The 24,273-nt window shown below is 64.6% G+C and overlaps 3 protein-coding genes across 5 annotated transcripts in view; all 3 read left to right on the forward strand.

Moving 5' to 3' along the window:
* The window catches only part of TP73 (tumor protein p73), a 32,641-nt gene extending 27,077 nt beyond the window's left edge, over positions 1 to 5,564 (forward strand). Inside the window, exons 5-13 of one of the 2 annotated variants that reach the window (XM_058660767.1) lie at positions 44 to 159; positions 1,357 to 1,466; positions 1,803 to 1,945; positions 2,382 to 2,470; positions 2,812 to 2,933; positions 3,246 to 3,394; positions 3,810 to 3,948; positions 4,219 to 4,312; positions 5,117 to 5,564. In XM_058660767.1, the coding sequence (XP_058516750.1) occupies positions 44 to 159; positions 1,357 to 1,466; positions 1,803 to 1,945; positions 2,382 to 2,470; positions 2,812 to 2,933; positions 3,246 to 3,394; positions 3,810 to 3,948; positions 4,219 to 4,312; positions 5,117 to 5,434 (1,280 nt within the window). In that variant the 3' untranslated portion in view covers positions 5,435 to 5,564. The remainder of the gene's footprint in view (positions 1 to 43; positions 160 to 1,356; positions 1,467 to 1,802; positions 1,946 to 2,381; positions 2,471 to 2,811; positions 2,934 to 3,245; positions 3,395 to 3,809; positions 3,949 to 4,218; positions 4,313 to 5,116) is intronic. The other variant, XM_058660768.1, reaches the window with a different exon arrangement.
* Positions 5,565 to 11,854: 6,290 nt separating this feature from the next.
* CCDC27 (coiled-coil domain containing 27) lies at positions 11,855 to 21,394 on the forward strand. 2 transcript variants are annotated; one of them, XM_058660769.1, is made up of 12 exons: positions 11,855 to 12,120; positions 12,358 to 12,463; positions 12,945 to 13,052; positions 13,478 to 13,635; positions 15,873 to 16,020; positions 16,527 to 16,615; positions 16,888 to 17,236; positions 17,325 to 17,455; positions 17,733 to 17,810; positions 18,132 to 18,344; positions 19,466 to 19,567; positions 21,206 to 21,394. In XM_058660769.1, the coding sequence occupies exons 1-12, from the start codon at positions 11,950 to 11,952 to the stop codon at positions 21,326 to 21,328; spliced, it is 1,776 nt and encodes a 591-aa protein (XP_058516752.1). In that variant the 5' UTR covers positions 11,855 to 11,949; the 3' UTR covers positions 21,329 to 21,394. The 2 variants fall into 2 exon arrangements, with proteins under 2 accessions (XP_058516752.1, XP_058516753.1); XM_058660770.1 differs by having other exon boundaries at positions 12,951 to 13,052.
* A 704-nt stretch (positions 21,395 to 22,098) lies between these two features.
* On the forward strand, positions 22,099 to 24,024 carry SMIM1 (small integral membrane protein 1 (Vel blood group)). The gene is made up of 3 exons (XM_004596092.2): positions 22,099 to 22,213; positions 23,575 to 23,790; positions 23,878 to 24,024. The coding sequence occupies exons 2-3, from the start codon at positions 23,681 to 23,683 to the stop codon at positions 24,002 to 24,004; spliced, it is 237 nt and encodes a 78-aa protein (XP_004596149.1). The 5' UTR covers positions 22,099 to 22,213; positions 23,575 to 23,680; the 3' UTR covers positions 24,005 to 24,024.
* The last annotated feature ends 249 nt before the right edge of the window (positions 24,025 to 24,273 follow it).

The raw sequence follows: 24,273 nt of genomic DNA on the forward strand, positions 1-24,273 counted from the left end.
TGCACGCAGCGGGCGCCTCCTGAAGCAGCACCCCTCCCGGCAGGACAGTCGGCCCCGGCCAGCCACCTCATCCGCGTAGAAGGCAACAACCTGGCACAGTACGTGGACGACCCTGTCACGGGCCGCCAAAGCGTCGTGGTGCCCTACGAGCCGCCCCAGGTAGGCAGGGCACCCCCACAGGACAGACTTGCCACACATCTGCTGGTCCCGGGGCCCTCCTGGCCTGGACTAGGCCGTGGTGGGCAGAGGCCCTCTGTGGGCCACCTAGTCCCCAGCTCTGCCAAAGTAGCCAGGGCCCTGGGTGTGGAAAGGTCAGGTGACAGCCTCGTGGGAACAGAGACCTCCACTCAGCTGAGAGAGGCAGGCCGGCAGGGGCCTGGAGTGGAGTGGGGGTCAGAGGTTAGGGTGCTGGCTGAAGTGGGGTGCAGAGGTTAGGGTGCTGGCAGAAGGTGGGGGTCAGAGGTTAGGGTGCTGGCAGAAGGTGGGGGTCAGAGGTTAGGGTGCTGGCTGAAGTGGGGTCAGAGGTCCGGCAAGGAGAGGCTGAGCACTCTGCCTGGAGCAGCTTTCAGTGCCAGGGCCTCCACTCCCACCAGCTCGTGTGGGGACCTATAGGAGTGCACTCCTGGGTGCAGGGGCAGGGGGCAGCATCGAGACTGGGGGGTCGAGAAGGGAGGGGGCTGGAACAGGAGGCTGGTGAGACGCTGCCCCAGGACCCCCTTCCCCAGGACTGGGTTTGACCGGAGCCTGTGGTTCCTGCTGGCAGCCACGAAGCTGTCGCTTCCCACCCCACCTGCTGGGTCCTGGAAAGCAAGGCTCTCCCGCCCTCTGGTGGTGATTCTGGGAAAGGCTGCCGTCTTCCCGCTCCAGTCCACATCCTGAGCCAGAGAGCAGTACCGGGTCGCTGCTTGTGTTTGCAAGAGGTGCCGGGAGAGGAGGCCCAGGTTCCCCTCTCAGCTCTGCCGGGAACCAGACTGTCAGAGGTCCGGCAGCTCTGGTCAGCACTTGTAACCTTTTGCCTAGAGGAACCCAAGGTGTGCCCAGCAGGTGTCATCACCAGGGCCTTGCCCAGGCCCACTCAGGTGCGGTTTCTGGCATCTGGCACTGATCGTGGGGCTGTGTGTTACCCTGGGAGCAGACAGTGGGTCTGCTTCCCCTTGGGTGCCGGAGCCAGCACAGCACCCGCTGCCTGACGTGTGCCTGGGCGACAGGGTGGACAGGTGGATGGTGGGTGGGTGGATGGTGGTAGATGGTGGGTGGGTGTGTGGGTGGGTGGATGGTGGGTGATGGGTGGGTGTGTAGCTGCTCCTGGGTCAGTACGTGCTGATGCCCAGGCCTCCTTTGGCCCCTCCTGTACAGGTGGGGACAGAATTCACCACCATCCTGTACAACTTCATGTGTAACAGCAGCTGCGTCGGGGGCATGAACAGGAGGCCCATCCTCATCATCATCACCCTGGAGACCCGGGAGTGAGTGAGGGGAGACGGTGGGGGCGGGGACAGTGAGGGGAGACGGGGGGGGGCGGGGGGAGACGGTGGAGGGCAGAGAGATGATGGGGGCGGGTCTGGGGTGCTGCAGGGGTTCTGTGTTAGTTGCCTGCCCCGGAGTGACCTGAGGCAGAGGCCTGCAGGCCGGCTTCCATCCCAGAAGGAGCTGATCCTCTGGCTGCGGTGGGGTTTGGGAAGCCTTGGCTCATGTCTGGGACCCCTGCCCTCACTCTCTGGCCCATCGAGGCCCGTCCAAGGGTCCGAGGTGGGCAGAGTCTGAGCCCCCGGAGCTCAGTGTGCGCTGTGCCTGCCCGACAGCGGGCAGGTGCTGGGCCGCCGCTCCTTCGAGGGCCGCATCTGCGCCTGCCCTGGCCGAGACCGCAAAGCCGACGAAGACCACTACCGTGAGCAGCAGGCCCTGAGCGAGAGCAGCACCAAGAACGGGGCGGCCAGCAAGCGCGGTGAGCAACATGACCGCCAGGGTGCTGGCGGGAGCCCCCAGGATGGGGCCGTCCTGCCCCCAGGCCAGCAGGGCTGGGACATGGCCAGGGTGCTGGCCGGAGCCCCCAGGATGGGGCCGTCCTGCCCCCAGGCCAGCAGGGCTGGGACATGGCCAGGGTGCTGGCGGGAGCCCCCAGGATGGGGCTGCCCCAACCCCAGGCCAGCAGGGCTGGGACACAGTGTGAGCCTGTCTGGGGGACACAGGTCTTGTGATTCCAGAGCCTCAGTCCCAGGACCTCTCCCAGGCTCTGACCTGGGCCCAGCACCCAAGGCCAGGGTCCATGGGCTGCACACACGGGAGGCCCAGTTCCTGGGGGGCAGGGAACAGGTGTCCCCCGCTGCCCAGCTGCCCTGGCTCCGCCCATGGTTCAGCAGCCCTCCCTGTCCACCCGGCAGCCTTCAAGCAGAGCCCCCCTGCCATCCCGTCCCTGGGCCCCACCGTGAAGAAGCGGCGTCACTGTGACGAGGACATGTACTGCATGCATGTGAGTGGGCGTGGCAGGCAGGCGGGAGGCATGCCCGGCAGCGGGCAGCTCTGAGGCCAGCCAGCCAAGCACGGTGGGGGCCAGGGTGTGGGGTTTCAGAAAGCCCACCGGAAGTGTCTGTGCTGGCAAGAAGCACGCGGGGACCTCAGCAAACATCTGCCCCAGTGGGAGCTTTTCATTCCTGTTGGTTCAGGGTTTCTGTAGCACCTTCGTGGGTGCCGCCTTGGCAGTGGGCTCTGAGTGTGGGTCCGGGGCAGGGGGTTCAGTGCGGCAGAAGAGGGGCTGCCGGGGACCCCCCCAGGAGGGGGCAAGCAGCCAGACGTCCTGTGCTGTGTGTCCAGGTGCGCGGCCGGGAGAACTTCGAGATCCTGATGAAGCTCAAGGAGAGCCTGGAGCTGATGGAGCTGGTCCCGCCGCCGCTGGTGGAATCCTACCGGCAGCAGCAGCAGCTCCTGCAGAGGCCGTGAGTGAGCCCGCCAGCAGGGGGCGGCGGGGGGCGGCGGGGGGCTGCCGGGGCCAGCAGGGGCCAGCAGGGGCCAGGCGGTGGCCACGCTGCCCCCTCACCTCTGAGCGCTGGGGCGAGGAGGGGCACCCCCACTCCCTGCCATCCCCGGGCTTGAAAGCAGGAGCTTGCTGGGGTCGAAGCCACTCTGTGCTGTGCCTGGGAGGTGAGGGGTCCCCCCCGCCGTCCCCCGGGGCTGGGGGCTTCCTCAGAGGCGTCCCGGTCGGGTGAGGGCCCCTGTTCCTTGCCAACGTGTTGGCTGTTCCCAAGCAGGAGCCACGTGCAGCCTGCGTCCTATGGGCCTGTGCTCTCGTCCATGAGCAAGTCACACGGGGCCCTCGGCAAGCTGCCCTCGGTTAACCAGCTGGTGGGCCAGCCTCCCCCCCACAGCTCAGCGGCCGGGCCCAACCTGGGGCCCATGGGTAAGTCCCCGGGCTGGGGGGAGGGCCTGATTCTAGATGTTTCTGCCAGGCCCAGGGTCCATGAGCCATACTCCTGTTGGCTGCCTGAGTGCAGCAGTGGGACTCCTGGGAGTCGGGGGGTGCGCACTCACAGGCCTGCACCTGCTCTTGGCTGCTGGAGGGGCTTGCGGGGGCGGGGGCAAGGTCCTTAGCCTCACACGGTCTGCGTGTTATCATCAGCAGACTTTCTTGCAATGGGTTCATGACACAAGGTCCCTCCAGGGGCCCCACAGAGGTGGCATTTCGGACTTTTAGTCCTGGAAGATCCTCCTGAGGGTGCAGGTGGACTTCACGGCCCTTGCCTGGCCGTGGCAGTGCCCAGCTCTCCTGGCACCTGGAGCTTGGTCTCTGACAGCTTTGCTGCCTTCCTGTCCAGCCCCAGGGATGCTTGGCACCCACGGCCACGCCGTACCGGCCCACAGCGAGATGAACGGTGGCCACAGCTCCCAGTCCACGGTTTCGGGGTCCCACTGCACCCCACCACCACCCTATCACGCCGACCCCAGCCTTGTCAGGTATGTGGGGTACCGCTGGTCCCGGCTCGTGCTGTCCCCCTGTGCACTAACCCTGGGGGCTCCTGCCCCATCCCCTGTGTCGATACAGCTGGGTGGAGCACAACTGTGTCCCGAGGGAGCTGCAGCTTTGCCACCAGAGGGAGAGGGCGGCCAGGAGGCCCAGCCAGGCCACTGCCCAGCCTGCTAAGAGGATGTGCAGCTGGGCACTGGGCAGGCAGTGGGCAGGCACTGGGCAGGCACTGGGCTGCATCTCTCAAGCCTTCTCTGCAGTTTTTTAACAGGACTGGGGTGCCCCAACTGCATCGAGTATTTCACCTCGCAGGGCTTACAGAACATGTACCACCTGCAGAACCTAACAATAGAGGTAACTGTCCCACCCCACAGGGCCAGCAGGGGCACCTGGCATTGCTCCTGGGAACCGTCAGTATGAGGTGGGCTGAGCGGGCACTCCCCCAGGCCCGCGATCGGTCTGCTGGTGCCGGCAGCCAGGCACAGCGAGCCAGAGGAGGCAGGCGTCAGCAGGTGTCGGCCTGGCCCGCAGAGGCAGGCGGCCAGACGAGCACACACAGAGGCACAGGGCTGGTGGGCGTTCCAGTGGCCTAGGGGACACCTGAGAGCCTACATGCTGGTCCTAAGAGATTTGCTGGTATCCTGGGCCACTGCAGCTCATGACAGTCTTAGCCAGGGGACACACAAGGAGCCCAGATCTTGGGAGCAGGGCTCTAATTCGTGCTTCGTAGCCCTCTGCAGCCATGCTCCCCAGCTGGCCAGTTGGGGCGGGTTAGAGGCCCCTGCCCCCAGCCCAGGGGTACAGGCTCAAGATGGGCGTTTACCAGAGGGAGCAGGGCCAGCTGCAGCTCGCTCCGAGTGTGGCTGTGTCTGTGTGTCCACTAACTTCCCTCCCCACACCAGGGGCTGGCGCCCAGGGGGTGCTTGGCTTGCTCTTCCGGTCTGGTGGTGTGGCGTGTGCGGGGCGTGATGCCGGGGCGGGGTGGGGCGGGGGACAGGCGGTGAAGCCAGAGAGGAGCTGGCATGGACGGTCCTCCCACCCGACCCAGAGTGGCCGCTGTGGAGGGCAGGCAGGCGGGCGGGCGGGCTGTGGAGGGCAGGCGGGCGGGTGGACGGGCGCACCCCCTGCTCCGCCCACGGTGGCCCTGGGCTCTTGCAGGACCTGGGAGCCTTGAAGATCCCCGACCAGTATCGCATGACCATCTGGCGGGGCCTGCAGGACCTGAAGCAGGGCCACGACTGCGGGCAGCAGCTCCTGCGCTCCAGCAGCAGCACGGCCGTGGCCATGGGCAGCTCGGGCCAGCGCGTCATGGAGGCCGTGCACTTCCGCGTGCGCCACACCATCACCATTCCCAACCGCGGCCCCGGCGCCCCGGCGGGCCCCGACGACTGGGCCGACTTCGGCTTCGACCTGCCCGACTGCAAGGCCCGCAGGCAGCCCATCAAGGAGGAGTTCGCGGACGCCGAGAGCCACTGAGCAGGGCCTGGCCGCCCCCTGGCGCCGCGCGCCCCGCAGGAGCCGCCCCGGCAGGCAGGACCTCCGGGCGCCGTTTCCAAGAGGACACTGGGCCCTGTGGACAGCGAACGGCAGCCGCCTGGGCCTCAGGAGCGTGCCTAGGGACACTCGGGGCAGGGCCAGCGCGACGGGGTGGCTGTCCGCGTGTGCGAGGAGCCGGGCCAGGGCCGGCGCTCGCCCTCTGCGTGGCCTTCCTGAGGGACCCAGCGAGAGCCTTCCGCCTCGGGGTCGCCCTGTGCTGACGGACCTGCCCCGTTCAGGCGGACAGAGCGGCCTGGACTGCAGGTGCAAGGTGTCCGCTGCCTGGTTCTGGCCCCGCCCCCTCTTCTGTGGGCAGGAGCTGGGGTCGCGTCTGCTGGACCTGAGGACCCCTCTGTGTTCCCAGCTGCTCCCAGACTGCGGTGACCATCTGTTGTCCATCCAAAGCAAGAAGCCAAGTTTTGCTGGAGTTGTAGAACTCTGGGGAGGAGGAAACGGCTCCATCAATCCGAGCCTGCAGCGCCCCCCAGCAGCGTGAGAACGTGTCCCCCAGCCCTGCCCCCCCGAGGTGCTGGCCGGGCCCCCCGCCCCCGCCCCAGCACGCCAATCTTTGATAAAACATACCCTTTTCTACGTGGTGGGTCGGCCTCGTTTGTGATTCTCTGTCAGTGTTCTCCACCCCATCACGTTCCTGGCTCTGTGGGTGTGTCTGCGTCCGGATGGGCGGTGGGCAGACAGCTGAGCGACGGGCAGGGCCGGCTCTTGCCCTGGGACCGCTGGGTGGGAGGAAACCCAGGCAGGGCCTCATGCATGCCAGAACCGGTCGTGCTGGGGCATGGGGGCTCCACTGTGCTCCCGCAGCCACGTTTGTGGGAAGGGACGGCAGCAGCTGACCCCCAGACCGTGGGGGCCCAGGTCCTGGGCCTGCCCCCTTTCGTCCTGGGGCCACTCTGGGCCCTGGTGCCCCAGCAGAGGCGGATTTTCCATCCACTGGTTTATCCCCTAAAGGGTCACACAGTGCCCAGGGCCAGGGCCAGGCAGAAGGCAGAACAACTCCAGCTGGGTGTCCCCTGTGGGCCCACGGGCCAGGAGCTGGTCTCCCCTCCGCTGCTTTCCCAGGCACATTAGCAGGAAGCTGGATCAGAAGTGGAGCAGCCAGGACAAGCTCAGCTGGGTCGCAGACAGTGGCTTAACCCGCTGTGTTCTGTCCCCTGATGTGTAGTTTACAGACGAGCTGGCCCTGCCTTTTCTCTGCCCTGTGTGCACTGGGCGGGAGTATTTCTGCTAGCTGACTGCTCAGGGCTGGACAGGTGCGTCCTGTACCGCAGTACCGTGGACTTGACCCTGGTTCTGGCTTCATTCCCTCATGTAGCGTCTACCCATGTACATGTAGGAGCAACAGCCATGGGGGCTGGTGCCCGTCTACCCACGGGGGAGACCCACCGTGGGGCGTTCTGGGTGCTGCCAGATGGAAATGCTGTATAAAAAACAAACTCCATGTTGCAGGCCAGGCGTGACCGTGTCCCAGAGGGCTTTGTCAGCAAGCTGTCTCTTCCCATGGGGCCACGGGGCAAGAGGCTCCCCCGGGAGCGCCGGCAGCCAGGGGCGATGTGTGGGTTAATAGGACATGAGTAACACATGGTAACTGATTCACGGCTCACCAGCCACGGGCACCAGGCTCAGGCAGGCCCTGCAGGACCCAAGCTTGAGCTGCCTCGGGCTGCCAGCACCATCCCGTAGCAGAGCCAGTTCAAGTCCCAGCTACTCCGCTTCCCACCCAGGTTTCTGCTAACATATCCTGGGCGGCAGCAGATCACGGCCCGGGTCCCCAGGCTCCTGCCACCCACAGGCTGCGGGGCTCCTTCTAGTCTAACCCTGGCAGGCATTTTGGGGTAAATCCTCAAGAGGCCCTCTCTCTGTAGATAAATATTAACACTTTAAAAAGACACGGGTTAGAAACGAATGGATGGGGAAAATACAGTATGAAATGGTACCCTAAGAAGATGGATACTCGGCCTGCTCTCAGGAGTGGCGCTGCACAGCAGAGACGGAGCGTCTTACACGCGCACCCCAGAACACCGACAGGCAGCTGCTCGGAGTCGGACGGGAAGGAGGTGACTCCCAGGTCGCAGCTGTGAAATCTGTCTCTTCCCCATCCTATCCCCACCTCAACGACAGACAAAGGACAGCGAGAGGGCATTCGGCACGTTGTCGAGAGCCGGCCCGGATGCCCACACCCATCGTGGTTCGAGTCCTGGCTCTGCTGCTGCCTGCGGATGCATGCATGGGCAGCAGATGGTGACAAGCACTTGGGTCCTGGCCACCCACAGGGACGACTCAGATGGCATTCCTGGCCCCTGGTTTTGGTCCAGCTTGGCCTCAGCTATGCTGGGCATTTGTGGAGTGACCCAAGGAAGTAAACAAACAAGCGGATAGAGAGAATGAAATAGCAACCCCGTAGTGAGAGAGGGCGGAGCGGCCGTCGCTGTCGGGGAGTGTGACAGTGCCTCTGCAGCCCGGTGCTCCTGGGCCTGTGGCACCTCTCCCCTCGGTGTGGGTCACTCCCGGGCATGAGGGGCGTGGCACAGGAAGGATGTGGGGGGGACTCTAGGCAATCCCCCCACACTATCAGCCGCCGTGGAGGTGATCCATGAAGGTTTTCTCTGCGTTTGCTTGCTGCTGCGGAGTCACACTGCCAGTGCTGGGAAGCAGCCGAGACCACCGGCGGGGTGGAGGGGTCTTAACGTGCAATCCAGAAGACAGGATGTTCACACGCCAAGTGGAACTCAGGAAGGACCCCAGAACCTGACAGGAGGGCTGGAACCTAGCGCCTTTCAGGAACAAATGGAATGCATCTTCCAGAAAACAGGCCCAGCAATGGTTTCTTATACACAACACCGGGCAGGAGGTGTGAGACCTCGAAGTGTGCAGCATGCGTGTTTTCAAGAACACCCCTGTCAGAGTGGAACTTCGGCCCACGGGACAGGCGAACACACCTGAAATCCCGTAACTGAGAAGGCACTGCCAGCCAGGATGGCTCACAGCCTCTCGCAGGGCTGGCGCTGTGGTGCAGCGGGTTAAGGCATCACACGCTGCCAACACCCCGCATGGGTGCTGGTTCCTGCGTCGGCTGCCCCACTCACAGCCAGCTCCCTGCTTGGCCTGGGGAAGCAGCAGAGGGTGGCCCAAGTGCCTGGGCCCCTGCTCGTGGGAGACCCAGGTACAGCTCCTGCTTCAGCCTGGCCCAAACCTGGCTGTTAGAGCCGTTTGGGGAGTGAACCAGCAGATGGAAGATCTCTCACTCTCCCCAAGTCCCCTCTCTGTAACTCTGCCTTTAAAACAAACCGAAATAAGTCTGCAGGGAGCCAGTTCCCTGGCATAGCATGCTCAACCTCACCTGTGGAGCTGGAGGTTCGACTGGGCACAAGTTCACGCCCTGGCTGCCCCACTTAAGGCCTGGGGAAGCAGTGGAGGATGGCCAGGTGCCCGGGTTCATACCCCCATATGGGAGACTCAGAAGAAGCTCTCGGCCGCTGCGGTCCTCGGGGCTCGGCTCTGGCCGCTGCGGTCCTCGGGGCTCGGCTCTGGCCGCTGCGGTCCTTTAGGTAGTAAACCAGCACATGAAGGATCTCTCTCACACTCTGCTTTTTAAATGAATAAAAATACGTCTTAAAAAGAAAGCTTTTCACATTTAGCTCACAAGCACACACTCAAATTTGGAAGCGAGCCAGGAGATGCTAGGACATGGAAAGCCCTGGAACACTGCCCGTGGCCGGCAAAGGCAAGGGAGAGCCACGGGCGTGCATGAGCTCACCCCGCTGCAGCCACGGTCAGTGGGGAAGTGCAGCCCGCCCAGGAGGCCAATGGTGCGTGCAGACGGCCACATAGAACGGCCATGTCCTTGAGCCTCTGAGCCATGTGACTAGAGGTGGCTATGGCACGGCGGGATCAGGCCTGCAAAGTCAGCTGACAGGCCACACGGCAGTGGACAGGGCCCGCAGCAGTGGACAGGGCCCCACGGCAGTGGACAGGCCCCACGGCAGTGGACAGGCCCCACGGTAGTGGACAGGCCCCACGGCAGTGGACAGGCCCCACGGTAGTGGACAGGGCCCACGGCAGTGGACAGGCCCCACGGTAGTGGACAGGCCCCACGGCAGCGTGCAGGGCCCCATGGCAGCGTGCAGGGCCCCATGGCAGAGTACAGTGTCCCACAGCAGTGTGCAGGGCCCATGAGAGTGCGCGGACCCCATGACAGCATGCCTGGGTTCAGTACTGGACTCTGGCTCCACCAGCGTCCTGTTCCCGCAGCCTGGGAGGCAGCTGTGACTGCCCAGGCACCCGAGTCCCAGCCCCTCACCCACTGGGGAACCCTCTGTGGACCTGGCCCGCCTCCAGGTACCACAGGCATTTGGGTAGGGTGCGGGGGTAAACCAACTGGCACTTGCCCGCTTTCTTACTCTCTGGAACAATTCCGTTTTAGTGGTTGCGATGCCGTAGTTTGGAGCTGTGTCTTCTCACTCTGGGGTTTGGTGGGAGGCAACAATCCCTCCTTCTGCCCCAATTCCCTCCATTTTTTTTAACATTTACTTATTTTTATTGGAAAGGCAGATTTACAGAGAGAAGGAGAGACAAACAAAGATCTTCCATCCTCTGGTTCACTCCCCAAGTGTCTGCAACAGCCAGAGCTGAACTGATCCGAAGCCAGCAGCCAGGATCCTCTTCCGGGTCTCCCATGCGGGTGCAGGGTCCCAAGGCTTTGGGTCCTCGACTGCTTTCCCAGGCCACAAGCAGGGAGCTGGATGGGAAGTGGAGCTGCTGGGATTAGAACCGGAGCCCATATGGGATTCAAATACATACAAGGCGAGGACTCTAGCCACTAGGCCACTTCACTGGTCCCCCTGCCTCAACTCTTAAAAAACAAACAAAAACATTTTCAGTTGTTGAGAACCGTTTCTAGGGCACAGAGGTTAAGCGGCCATCTACGGTGATGGTGTCCCATGTGGACAGCAGTTCAAGTCCCGGCTGCTCCACTTGTGATCCAGCTCCCTGCTAGTGCTCCGGGGAAGGCAACAGGTCCACGCGCTTAGGTCCCTGCCCCACGTGAGATTCCAAGTGCTGGCTTTGTCCTGTCCCAGCCTCAGCCATCACAGCCATTTGGGGAATGAGATCTGAAAGGCAGAGGCCAGGGTGGGGAGGGGCGTGGGTGGGAGGAGGCAGAGAGAGAATGAAATTGTCTATCTGCTGGCTCTTTTCCCAATTGGTTGCAATGGTTAAAACGGGGCTTGCTGGGATGCAGGAGCCAGGAACCTCCTCCGGATCTCCCGCGTGCGTGCGGGGGCCCATGCCCTTCCAGATCTCCCGCGTGGGTGCAGGGGCCCAAGCCCCTGGACCATCCTCCACTGCTCTCCCAGGCTGTTAACACAGGGCTGGATCAGAAGTGGACCAGCTGGGACTCGAACCAGCAGCCAAATGGGATGCCAGCATCTTAACCCATTACGCCATAACACCTAACGCCAGCCCTGCTTCCCCCACCCCAGATCTTGTTAGAGTCCAGGCCAAAGCCCCCGGCCATCATGGTGCGAGCTAGTCAACCCCAGAGAATGACAAAGAGTCTCGCTGGTAAAGCAAACAGCAAACAGAGTTTATTGTTCCAGCATGCTGGGGTCAGACCGCACTTGGGGCACGCAGGCCAGCCAAGCCGGGCGGTCAGACCCCGAATTTGCCCAAGACAGAAGATTATATAGGACCTTTGGGGCTGGGAAATACACCAAAAGTAACAACGTTAGACATGTTCATTATTTTAGGGCCTTCAGGCACAAGGAGCCTGTTCTGTTCCCATACCCACTATCTTTATGGCTCATCCCATTCTCACACTCTTATCTTCCTCCTGTTTTTGGGACCGGAGAAGAACTGTGCCCTTGCCTTCACAAAGTTGCAAGGCAGCAAAGAACAGATTTATCGCTAAAGCGGAATCCTCCCAAAGTCCGGGCACCTCGTGGCCTAGCAAAGTAGCAGTTGTTCAGTTCAAAGGAATCTCACACTGCCCAACAACAGCATTTTACCCACGCTCTAACAATCTCTAAAAACAAAAAGGAATGCTTCTAAATCGCCCATTTTAACCAAGGATACCAGAATTGTAACAAAGCCGTTAAGGCTGTGTTGGATGTTAGGCAATAAAAAACTAAAAAACGGGATAAAGGCGGCCGGGAGTGGCAGGGCACTGTGGGAAAAGGTCAGAAAACGGAGAGTCACGCCGGTGGCCCCAGGCTACACCCAGACCTGTGACACCCCGAGATTGCATGAGAACCACCTTGCAGAGACGAGTGTGACCTGCTGGTTTCTATGGAGACGCCTGTGATGTCACATACCGCATCACCTGGGACGTGCGGCCTCAGGGTCCGGTGTCTGTCCACGCGTGTCCCTGGACACTCTGAGCCACACCAAGAGCAGATCTGCGGAGTTGTCGCCACTTCTGTGCAAGCAGCCGGGCTTCCCTGATGTTATCTCAGAAAACGAAGAAGCTCAGCTGGGGCCCCAACTCCATGGCCAAGGGCCTGATGGCGCTGCAGATGGTGGCCGGCCGGGATGCCCAGGAGCCAGACTGGAGACTGCGCCAAGCCCAGCACTGCGTCAGGCTGCTCGAGCCTGTCCCCAGCAGCCCTGGGAAGGTGGCACACAGAGGGAATGGCAGGGGCTTGGGGGCGGCCACAGCCACCTGCTTGGCCTGTTCCCAGGGCGGTTGGATGAACCTGGCCAGTGGCCACCTGGGGGAAGGGACAGGCCGGGCAGCTGCTGTGGAGGGGAAGGCTCACCCCTGAGGCGGGCACAGGGCCGGAGTAGGGGGTTGCAGGCTCCAGGGGCTGAGCCCACCTTGGAGCGCCAGCCTCTTTTTGCCCACCCTGCAGCCTAAGCCTGCTGTGGAGCCGCCTGCAGAGGAGCCGGGGAAGGGGGTACTCCTGCGCCCCGGCTGCCCGCAGTTCAGCACCAGGGCCACATCCACGTCCCACTTCGGTGAGAGACAGGGCCCGGGCCTGCCTCCTGGCTCACACGAGCCTGTGTGGGGCCTGGGCTGCTGCTTGGACAAATCCTCTGCTTGGGTCAGGGCCCCAGTTGGGAGGCGGCAGGGACACCTGTTCCCGTGTGTCCTGGAGAACCAGAGGGGAGATGGGAATGGTTGGAGGTTCTAGAAGCTTCTGGAAAAGGGCACCTATGGCCAGACAGCTTATCAGGAGCAAGTACTTGAAAGGAGTGCATTGTCGTGAAAACAGGGGGCCTAGACGCAGCTGGCCAACTCGGGGTCTCCAGGGGTTTCGGTCAGAGTCCAGATGAAATCCCCCAGCCCCGGGGCCTGGGCTTGCCCTGTGTCCCCCACCCTCCTGCAAAGGCTCACACGATGTGACCCCCTGGGAGCCTTCAGGGCCCATGGCCCCTGCACCGGGTGTTCAGTCTCAACACCCACGGAGAGAGCCGCCTTAGCGTGTTGGACCTGTAGATCCAGCTACCCCGGAGCACCTTCCCCGGGACCTGTGCATCAGCTCGGAGATCCGCAGGGCCGAGGACCTGCTCCTGGGCAGACGCGTCTCAGACAGCAGCCAGGACGGTGAGGGAGCCCCCGGGGTCTCTGCTGCTGCTCCTTGGCAGGGGAGGGTGGGCTGAGTGCAGGGCCAGCTCCCCGCCACCTGGGCGCACCTGCTCCTGCCCAGGAGACCAACTTCCTGGGACCACGTGCCTCCTGAGGCCTTGCAGTGGCCAGCTGCCACCCCAAATCCCTTTTAGGGGATGGATGCTGCGGGGCCGCCCCCGACAGCCCCCCTTCCTTGGTGGAGAACCTGTCCTCCTCCCATCTCAGAATAAGGTGGGGCGCTGAGGCGCTACGGGGTGGCTCCGGGTTGCATGGGGAAGCTCTGGGTGCCCTGCTGTCCCACCTGGCTCCCTCGATGCCAGCCTCCACAGGGGAGGTCACAGGTGCAGCGGGACAGCCCCGGGGGCGGAGCCTCAAGGACACCCAGCCCTGCTCCTCTGCAGGCCGCCTCCTCCCAGCCAGTAAGAGCCTGTGCGAGCTAAGGGGCTTGCACAGGACTCAGGAGTCACAGACCTGCAGTCCCATCCCCAGTGGCTCAGTGGTTGCCGAGAGCCCCCCAACAAAGAGGGTGCCCTGGTACATCTCGGTCATTCACGAGAAGGTAACGGCGCCACCCTGGCCCAGCACCCTGCCCGGGAGGGGTTCTGGTCTGTGTCTGGTCTAGTCGGTGGTCCTTCCGTCCCAGCCCACACATGTGAGGGTCAGGGCGCCAGCACGTGTGACCCCCAGCTGACCCGGAAGTTCCACCTAGGGGACAGGATTCGCTGTCAGCTGGACGTCCAGTGATTCACACACAGTCACATGGTTCCTGGTGACGCTCTTGTGAGACGCACTGGCCTGTGGTCTCCATTGCTGTCCCCCCTGCGTGGGCCTGGGGTTGTTCCACCTGCAGTCTGACACCCCAGAAGAGCTGGCCTAAAGGGGCACCTGGAGTCTCCCAGGGGAATTCCAAACTGAAACAGAGAGAAACTTTTCCATTAGTGATTTTCTCTCCCTAAATGGCTGCACAGCCAGGGCTGGGCCAGGACAGCAGTGGGATTTGAACCGGCGCCTCAATACGGACGGGATGCCAGTTGCTGCAGGCGGCAGCTTAACCCATAACTCCACCATGACACCTCCAGGAGAAAACTCTAACCACAAACTCAAGTCCTTCCAAAGCCATGTGGGTTCTTTCTCCCCGCCTGCATCAGCCTTGGGGTGCTGCATTCTGGGAGTAGATCCTTTCTCGGCTGCTGAGCCGGGAACCTGGGAGGCTCTTCCTCGTCACCTTCAGTCTTGCCAGAGGCTTGTCCGGCTACTAACTTTCCCTTAAAAGCAGCTGCAGGCTCAGCAGGTTTTCCTGGCCCTTCTGGTTGCCCCAGGAACGCCACACACCCTGCTAGGGTCTCCAGCTCCTAGGCCAGCTCCCAGGTCTCCAGGTGGCCAGCTCCTAGGTCACCGGCACCGACCAGCGGGCTCCGCGTGGCTCGGGACCCCCACACAGGCACCCTCTTTCCCTCTCGGAGCAGATGGAGAAATGCATCTCCACATTATTGTGTGGAGTCTCAGACAGCAAGACAAGTTGCAAGAACAGCACACAGTAGGGCTGGCGTTGTGGCACTATGGGTAAACCACTGCTTGTGCCGCCAGCAGCCCATTTGGGAGTGCCCAGCACCAGTCCAGGCTAACATGCCCGGGAGGCAGTGCAGGCTGGGCCACGTGCTGGAGGGGCTCCTGGATGCCGGGGAGTGATGCAGCAGGCAAAGCTCCCTGTGTGTCCTCTCTGTGTGTCACCCTGTGTTCACTAGGCCAATGCATCTTAAAGCAGAAAAGACAAGTCTGCAGGCTGCCTATTCCTGGAGTCCCTGGCGCTAATACAGAGCCAGGCTTGCTCTGCGGCCTCCCCTCCCCACACCCCTCCCCACACCCCTCCCCACACCCCTCCCCCACGTCCCTCCTTTCCCCACACCCCTCCCCCATGTCCCTCCCCTCCCCTCTCCTACCCATGTCCCTCCCCTACCTCCTAGTCCCTCCCCTCCCCACACCCCTTTCCCATGTGCCACCCCTCCCCTCCCTCTTAGTCCCTCCTCTCCCCTCCCCTCCCCTCCCCCACATCCTTCCCCTCCCCACACCCCTTTCCCATGTCCCACCCCTCCTCTCCCTCTTAGTCCCTCCTCTCCCCTCCTCTCCCCTTCCCTCCCCATGCCCCTCCCCTCCCCACACCCCTTTCCCATGTCCCTCCCATCCCCACACCCCTCCCTCCTAGTCGTTCCTCTCCCCTCCCCCATGCCCCTCCCCACACCCCTCCTTGCTAGTCCCTCCTCTCCCCTCCTCCCCTCTCTGAGCCATCCCCTCAGCACTTGCCCCAGGGCCCACCTGCAGTTTTCTCCGAATCTCTCAGATGACCGAGGTCGGTTGCCCACCCCCCCCACCCCACTGGCCAATTGGGGGCAGTTAAGCCTGTACCTGCCTCTCAAGGCTGGGGGCTCCGTCCAATCTGCCTCCCGTGGCTGTATCCACACGCCCAGGCTGGGTCTGAGTGAAGAAAAAGGGTTCATTCAGTCCCCCCCTTCAAGGAGCTGGTTCCGCCAGCCGGCAGCCCCACTGATTTGGCCTTTGGTGGGCCACGCCCATCTGTGTCCCCCACTGGAGCGCGTGGGCAAGCAGGTGTGAGAGGCAGGGGTCAAATGGCAAGGAGGTCAGCCCATTCTGGTGAGAGTTTAACCCCTTCCCAGGCAGCGCCCCACCCGTCACTGGCCCCACCCCTTAAAAGCCCACCTCCTGCTGCACTTGCCGGGAGCGGGCACGCTGTGCTGGGGCTGTGGCCATCAGCCCAGCGGTGCCCACCTTCCCACCCAGGACCACCGCCTGCTCCAGCTGGAGGAGGAGCTCCGGCGCCTGTCCGCACTGGAGACCCAGGTCCGGAAGAAGGACGAGGAGCTGCTGGCGCTGAAGCAGGAGAGGGAATCCCTGAGCAAGCAGCTGAAGGGCCTTCTCCGGACCAAAGGTCAGCAGGGAGCTGTGCCTCCCCCAACCCAGGGTGGCCCCAGCCTGCGCCTCACCCTGCACTGCAGGCACCCAGCGCAGCTGACAGGGGCAGGGTGAGAGCCGGCCTCCCGGTCATGGCTCTGGCCTGCCCCTTGTCCCGGGCCCCCGTACCCAGCGCAGCTGACAGAGGGGAAGGGCAGAGGGGCCCAGATCGCCTCTGGGGCGTGCAGGAGGGAGTCCCAGCTTGGGCCTCACGGGCAGTGCCACTCCAGCCTGCCCGGCCAGCCAGCTTCTGCTCTCCACCCTCAGGTGCCTTGGCCTTGCCTTGGTGTCCTTGTGGACCCAGAGCTGGCATAAAGTGTCCCCCAGCCCCACTTCAAGGCCCCTTGTGGGGTGGCAAAGCCCTGCCCCCACCCATGCTGTTCTGCAGGTGGCTGCCCTGCCCACCAACGCAGCACCCACTTGGGGCCCTGCCTGGGTGCGGGAACAGTGGGCAAGCAGAGGCAGCACCCCAGGGCCTTACAGGGCGGCCCTCAGAAGCGACGCTGAAGCTGGGGCAGCTGAGCCTCATGAAGGCGCCAGAGCGGGACCAGGAGCCACAGCTGCGCACTGAGGTCTGGAATGGCCAGGAGCCAAGGCCAGTGGCCTGGCCTCCGCTGGGCAGGCCGGGGGGGTTCCAGGGGCTGGACAGCCCCGGCGCCTGGGAAGTGGTCCCTGGGATGGGCTCTCAGAGGAACCAGAGAGCCGGTGGGTTTGAGGTCCACCTGGTTGCCCAGAGTATGGCTCTGGGGGCCTCTGAAGCTGCAGGTCCAGCCTGGAATGGGGTGCCCGAGTGGAGGAGCCCCCGCCACCAGAGGGGCCCACCTGCCGCTTCTCCTCGTCCCAGACACAGGAGGAGTCCCAGGCCTTGCAGGCGGCCAAGGAGCCAGCGCTGGACAGCATCCAGAAAGAAGAGGGCTTGGACGGGGAGCCTGAGGGCGGGAGAGAGAGGGAGCTAGCCCAGGAGAGAGGTGCTATGCAGGAGGAAGACCGCAAGGAGGAAGAGGAGGAGGGGCAGGAGGAGGAGGAGCAGGAGCTGATGGAGGAGGAGGAGGAGGTCTTCAGGCCCCCGGGCTACCCCCTGATGGAGGCCTTCGAGGAGGAGCTCCTGGCGCAGCTGGAGGAGTACGAGCAGGCCATCCTGGAGTTCCAGCACGAGCTGGAGCTCTCCAGGAACAGATACTCGCTGACCACAGGTAGGCTGGGCCCAGCCAGCGTGCCCTTGGCCAGGCGGTTGGCCGGGCGACCCCTCAGCCTCGGTGCCGCCTCTGCCCGCTCCCCCAGGAGCCATCACCAGCCTGGAGCGGCAGCTGAACTTCCAGGACTTGGAGATGCGCAGGATGAACACAGAGAACGAGGCCCTGCAGAAGGAGCTGCGGGAGCGCAAGCAGCAGCTGCGAGCCATGTCCGACAAGGTGGCCACCCCAGCACAGAGCCCTCGCCCGCCTCCCAGGCGCGGGGAACTCCGCCGGGACGCTCCCGGGGCTCAGAACTCAGCCGGGATGCTCCCGGGGCCGGCTCAAGGCCTGGCTCTGTGGGCTCGGCTGGCTGCTCATGCCTCTCAGACCTCCTCAGCCCATTTCTTCCCCCGCAGTGCCTTCCTCCGCAGTGCCCTGGGCTCCCGGTGGGGTGGGTGGGGGAGGAGAGCTGGATGCCACTGCCCAGGAGCTGACGGCTCTGTGGGTCCCGCAGTTCTCCAGCCTCCGGGAAGACAAGAAGCACCAGGAGCTGACAGATCTCACTGAGAGAGATAACCTCCTGCTCCGACAGGTGTGGGCTGGGCACTGTGGGCACTGTGGGCACTGCTGGGCACTGTGGGCACTGCTGGGCAGTGTGGGCAGTCTGGAAGTCCCCACCCTCTCTGTCAATCAGTCCTGATGCCCCCATGAGGGGAGCTGAGGCCGGAATCTTCCCTGCTCCACTGACCAGCAGCCCCCTCACCCGCAGCCCAGGGCCACGGAGCCACCCGAGGGCAACACATGTGGCCATGCGGTCAGCTGGGCCTGGGGGACATCCCCGAGAGCTGGCGGCCATCATGGGGGGAAGGGGTGCGAACAAGGCAGGTACCTGGTCCCCCTTGGTTCTCCGCAGCAAATGTCAGAGCTGGACAGCGAGCTCACCAGGCGGGGTCTTGTCATCACCAAACTGGAGGCCAAGGTCAGTGAGCTGCAGGAACAGGTGGACCTGGATCACAATCACCTACAGAGGCAGAAGCGGCTGTGGGAAGACCTGCAGGGCCGGAACGAGGTGATCCGGCAGGCAGAGCAGCAGGCCCGTGTGGCCCTGGAGAGCACCCAGGCCAGGGTAGGCCCAGCTCACACCCACATGCCCACACAGGGAGACAGGCCAGAGCAGCCAGGGCTACGGTTCACCTTGGCCCACTTGGCCTGGGATGCCCGCACCTGTTCGGAGTTGGTGGAGGAAGGGTAGGGCTGCATGGTGCCCCTGGAACGTGCTGTCCGCAGCCGAGGCAGGAAGGAGCCATGGGCAGGTGCCGGGTTCGTCTAGGGAGGAAGATCTTGGTTGGGCTGCAGGAGGCAAAATGCGCCGTGCCACTCTCAGGAAGGAGACCGGCTCGCAGGTGGCACTCTGAGCGAACACAGCAGCCATGTGCACACTTGAAACTTGGCTGCGGCAAAGCTGGCCTTCTCCCAGGCTGGCCATCCTTGTCGCCCTGCGCACACGAGGCCGTTTGCAGGCGGGCCCAGCAGCCCCAGACCCTCGGTGGTGCTGGGACCAGCCCCGAGATCTTAGCTGCAGGCCCCGCGTGGACGAGAGCCCAAGGAGGGAGAGCCCACGGGAGGCGCAGAGCTGCCAACTGGCCCCCTCCCCTGAGCTGAGCACCCCAAGTCGGGGAGGCAGGGGAGCTTTTGTTTTCATGTTTTTTTTTTAATGTGTGTATTCTAAAAGCAGAGTTAGAGAGAGCCAGAGATGAGGGGAGACAGAGAGAGGGAGAGAGACAGATCTTTCGAGAACTGGTTCATTCCACAAATGGCCACCACAGCCAAGGACGGGCAGGCCAAAGCCGGCCGCTGGCAGCTTCCTCACAGCCCCCATGTAGGCACCAGGGGCCCAAGCACTTGGGTCATTCTCCACGGCTTTCCCAGGCCAGGAATGGAGCTGGACCAGGAATGGAGCAGCCAGGATATGAAGCAGTGCCCCCTGGGCTGCTGGGGTCCCAGGCAGCGGGTTGACCGGCCCCCTCTTTGCATTTTGTAAAACCAGTGCGGGTCAAGGAGAAGTGCTACTAGGGAGAGAGTGGGTTTTGGCCCACTGGGTTCTGCCCACCCAGGTTCCTGTTCCCAGAGCCGAGTGGTGACAGCCGAGCCTTTGTCCAAGCTCACAGCCGCCGATGGCCAGCAGGCCATGCCCTGTCCCCGCCAAGGCCAAGGCCGGCACCGTGTGTGTTTTCCCTTTGCTCACAGCTCGAGAGACTGAGGAATAAGATTCTGCAGGCCGCCTTCAGCGTCACAGGGTTCAAGTCTTCCACCGAGATCACGGACAGCGACATCCTGGAAGCCCTGCAGGTTGGTCCCGTGAGCCCGGGGCAGAGGGCAGCCTGCTCGCAGCCCACCCGTGCCAACCTCACACAGGGACCCCCTCCAGCCTGGCTGCCTCCCAGCTGCAGGGGCTCCCAGGAGGCCCTGGAGGAGGAGCAGGGTCCCCAGGTTTGGGGTGGTGGGCAGCAGCAGTCACCCCCAGGTGCTTCTCAGGGGAGAGGGGTGCGTCCCCAAGGGGGCCCAGGGCTCTGGGCGGGACCACTTCTGTTCTAGTCTCAGCTCTTTGACCCCAGCAGGTGCCCTGCCTCTCAGACACCTGTGTCTGCCTGGGGCCGGGGGGGGGGATGCCGGGGGGGCCTCCAGTCTTGTTCCCGATCTGAAGAGGGACTGGAGGAGAAGGGAGGGGGCGGAAGGAGGAAGAAGGGAGAGGAGCAGGGAGTTCTCCCGGAGGCTGCAAGGGCAGGCCGGGGGGTAGGCTCCAGGACAAGGGGCCTGAGGTGTGTGGGGCACATCCCCTCCACACAACCCCCGCAGTGCCTCACCCTGTCCTCCCCCCAGTGCTTCACCCCTGTGGCAGGGTCAACCATGTCACCGGCACCTCACTCTGTCCCCGCCACCCCCAGCACCTCACCCTGCGACAGGGTCAGCCATTGTCACCGGCACCTCACCCTATCTCCCCAGCATCTCACCCTGTCCTCCCCCAGCACCTCACCCTGTCCTCCCCCCAGTGCCTCACCCTGTCCTCCCCCAGCACCTCACCCTGTCCTCCCCCAGCACCTCACCCTGTCCTCCCCCCAGTACCTCACCCTGTCCTCCCCCCAGCACCTCACCCTGTCCTCCCCCCAGTGCCTCACCCCTGCAGCAGGATCCAGCCATTGCCACCGGCACCTCACCCTGTCCTCCCCCCAGCACCTCACCCTGCCCCCCAGCACCTCACCCTGTCCTCCCCCAGCACCTCACCCTGTCCTCCCCCCAGTACCTCACCCTGTCCTCCCCCCAGCACCTCACCCTGCCCCCCAGCACCTCACCCTGTCCTCCCCCCAGTGCCTCACCCCTGCAGCAGGATCCAGCCATTGCCACCGGCACCTCACCCTGTCCTCCCCCCAGCACCTCACCCTTGCGGCAGGATCAGTCATTGTCAGCAGCACCTCACCCTGTCCCCGTCCCCCCCAGCGCCTCACCCTTGCGGCAGGATCAGTCATTGTCAGCAGCACCTCACCCTGTCCCCGTCCCCCCCAGCACCTCAACCCTGTGGCAGGGTCAGCCATTGTCCTTGATTTTGCATTTGAGATTGGTCAGGGTCAGTGAGCTGAAGTCGTGTGTGCTAGAGGCACAGGCAGGGGTGAAGGCAGCCACAGGCAGGAGTGCAGGCGGGGGGTGTGGAAGCCAAGGGCAAGAGAGTGGGCGGCCGGGGTAGGGTGAGGGCAGCCAGGGGCAGGGGTGAGGGAAGCCAGGGGCAGGGGTGAGGGCAGCTAGGGGCAGGGGTGAGGGCAGTGGGGGGACAGGAGTGTGGGGAGCCAGGGGCAGGGGTGTAGGTAGGGGTGAGGGCAGCCAGGGACAGGGGTGAGGGCAGTGGGGGACAGGGGTGTTGGTAGGGGTGAGGGCAGTGGGGATTAGGGGTGTAGGTAGGGGTGAGGGCAGCCCCTGAAGGCTGTCTCCTCCCAGAGGATCATCACCGAGCGAAGTGACTTCCACACCCAGTTGAAGCAGAAGGGGGTCAAGGTGCCACCCCTGCAGCAGTCAGAGACCACCCTGCCCATCAAGTCCAAGAAGACCCCATCCAAGTAGGCCGGCCGGGGCTGGCCCCCCGCAGCCGGGCGGGGCTGAGTCCCAATAAACTCGGTGTTGACTGCAGTCTGGCCTCTTTCTGGCATGGGGGGAGGGCGCCGACAGGGAGCAGGGCCCCCAGCCCAGGTCCCTAGGAGGCCTGGCCCAGCCTCTGCGCCCAGGACCCCGGTGACCCGCAGAGGCTGGGATGTCCTCCAGGACGGCAGTGGGGAGCCGGGCCAGGACAGAGAACCCCGCTTCTCCCGGGCGTCCCCGCCGCGGCTCGCTCCCACGCGCGTCCGCGGGCCTCGTCCCAGCGGTGCCCGCCCTGCTGCCCGAGGCTGCGGGACCTCCGGCCCGGGGGTCAGGACGGGGGCCACAGCCGCAGCTCCTGCGCCTCGGGACCGGGACGTGAACCTCTGCCCTGCAGGAGGCCCTTTGCAGAACTGGACAGCTGCACGTCCCTTAGGCGCGCCCGGCCCCGCCCCCAGACCACGCCCCTCCAGGCTCTAGACCACGCCCCCGTCTCCGCCCTCCTCTGCCCCCGCCCCACCTACCCAGACCCCGCCCCTCCTCCGGCTCCGCCCCGCTCACGCCAGCTTCGCTTCCGCCCGGATCTAGACCACGCCCCTGTCTCCTCCCTCCTCTGCCCCGCCCCACACCCAGACCCCGCCCCTCCTCCGGCTCCGCCCCGCCCACGCCATCTCCGCTCCCGCCCGGCTCTAGGCCACGCCCCTATCCCCGCCCCTTCTCCGGGCCCCGTCCACTCAGGCTCCCGCTCCCATCCAAGCCCCGCCCACGCCGGCCCTCTTCCGCCCTGCTCCAGGCCCCGCCCCGGCTCCGTCCAGGCCACGCCCCCGACCTGGAGACGCGTCCATCGCGCGGCGGCCGCGCTCCTGGGCTCAGGTGAGGCGCCGGGCCGGGGCCGCAGCCCCGAGCTTCGACGCGGCTGCAGGGAGAGGTGGGCAGAGCTGCCGGTGGCCCCGGCCCTCCGGGGACCGGATGTGCCCGGCCGCTCCCGCTGGCCTCCGAGGACGCCCTGGGCCCTTGGCGTGCTGGCCTTCTGCGCCCAGCGGGGTGCGGGCCCGCCAGGTGCTGGGGCAGGGGACAGGCCACTGGGGTCCGGGGCGGCCTCCTGGCTGTGGCCCCGGAGCAGGTCAGGGCCTCACGGGCTTGGGATCCCCGCTCCAGCCATCCAGTCAGGGCCGAATGGAACCCTGCAGGGAGCCCCACAGGGGAGCAGGAGGTTCCGGAACACACAGCTCCAGCCTTGGGGCGACAGTCTGGGAGTAGCTGCAGGCAGCTTCCCAGCGAGGCCCTGCGAGGCAGGCAGTGGTCAGCGCCGTGCGGTGTCCACCTGACTGTGGGGAGGCAGGCGGGTGGTCAGCCCTGGTGCTGCTGGCCTAGAACAGGAGGGAGAAGGGCTATGTCTTAACGGGCACGCTGCCCCTGAACGCTGACCCCAGCTCTGTAGCAGCCGAACTCCCCCTGCCTGGGCTGTGTGCTGGGTCACGGGGCAGGCCAGCCTTCCTGGCGGTGGAGACTACCTGCCTGTGGAACCCCATGGCGGGGCTGGACAAGCCCTGGTGTCAGGTGCCCTGACCCCTCTCAGGTCAGTGAGGGAGGTGCGGGAGGTGCCAGGCCAGGGTCCAGCAGCAGCGCGAGGCCATGCCCCGTCTGTACTCAGGGTCCAGGCGCGTGGCCGAGTGCTGGGAGAGACAGCAGCAGGGACTGGGCTGCAGCCCCCTGCTCCTAGCACCCAGCTGCCTCTCATCTCTGCACCACTGGGGCGTGTCCCCAAACCCCGACCTCCTTTGCAGCTGGTGTGGGGGTGGGGCTGCACCCTGGGTAGGCCGTGGGTACAGCTGCAGCCGCTGCCCAGGGCTGGGGAGCCAGGCCCCCTCCCTGGCTGGGCCGGGATGTACCAGCCGCCACCCACGGCCGGCTGCCCCTCCCTGGCCAGCCTTATCTGAGCTGGCTGGGGAAGAAGACAGTTACCAGGGGCAGTGTGGCCCTGCTGGCCTCCCCTGATTAGCGTGCTGGCCTCCGGGGGAGATGCGGCCCCCAGCCTGCCCTGATGGAAACAGAGCGTCTTCCGTTCCTGAGGCGGGGCTCGCTGCCTGTACACCTGCTGCCTTAGAACTACCTCCCAGGTGACCCTGGGCAAGTTCCTTAAGCACTCGGCCTGCTGGTCACCTGTCGGTCAGGCGAGGTGATGCGCCAGGAACACAGCCCATTGAGCGCTCTGTCCCCTGCCTCTCACCCAGGCTGTGCCTTGGCCACTGCCTTTGATGGGGCTGTGCTGCACGGAGAAGCCAGCGTCCGCTCGTCTGCCCGTGAAGGCCTCAGCCCGCGCTGCGGCGGGCCCCCAGCATGCAGCCCCCGGAGAGCAGCGTCCATTACAGCAGGTGGGACGACAGCAGCCGGGAGGAAGTCAGCGTGGCGTCCGTGTCCGGCCTAGAGGAGGCCTCATGTTGTGAGAGGTGAGAGGCCCTGGGATGAGTCTGGGGGTGCCCTTTCCCGTGCCCTGCTGAGGCCTAGGGCTCACCTCCCGGTGGTTCTCACCCTAGGACCTCCCGGAAGCTGTGCACGGGCAAGCTGGGGCTGGCCATGAAGGTGCTGGGCGGACTGGCTCTCTTCTGGGTCATCTTCATCCTGGGATATGTCACGGGTTACTACGTGCACAAGTGCAAATAAAGGCTGCCCGTGGCACAGTCCAGGTGGGCACAGGCTCTGCACACACCCTTGGGCACGACACCCTGCCCCCCACTCATGCACACGACCTCCCACACACAGCGCCATGTACGTGGCTGGCAAGGCTGCAGGTGTGCACGCACGCACACACACAGAGCCAAAGCAGGACTCTTACGACAAGCCTGCCATCATGCACACGGCCACCTGAGCTGCACCTGCTGGGGAGCCACACCCAACCCCAGCCCAGGTCTGCCCTGTCCTCAGTCCCCTGG

This window comes from Ochotona princeps, chromosome 2, assembly GCF_030435755.1.
Source record: "Ochotona princeps isolate mOchPri1 chromosome 2, mOchPri1.hap1, whole genome shotgun sequence".
Lineage (NCBI taxonomy): Eukaryota > Metazoa > Chordata > Mammalia > Lagomorpha > Ochotonidae > Ochotona > Ochotona princeps.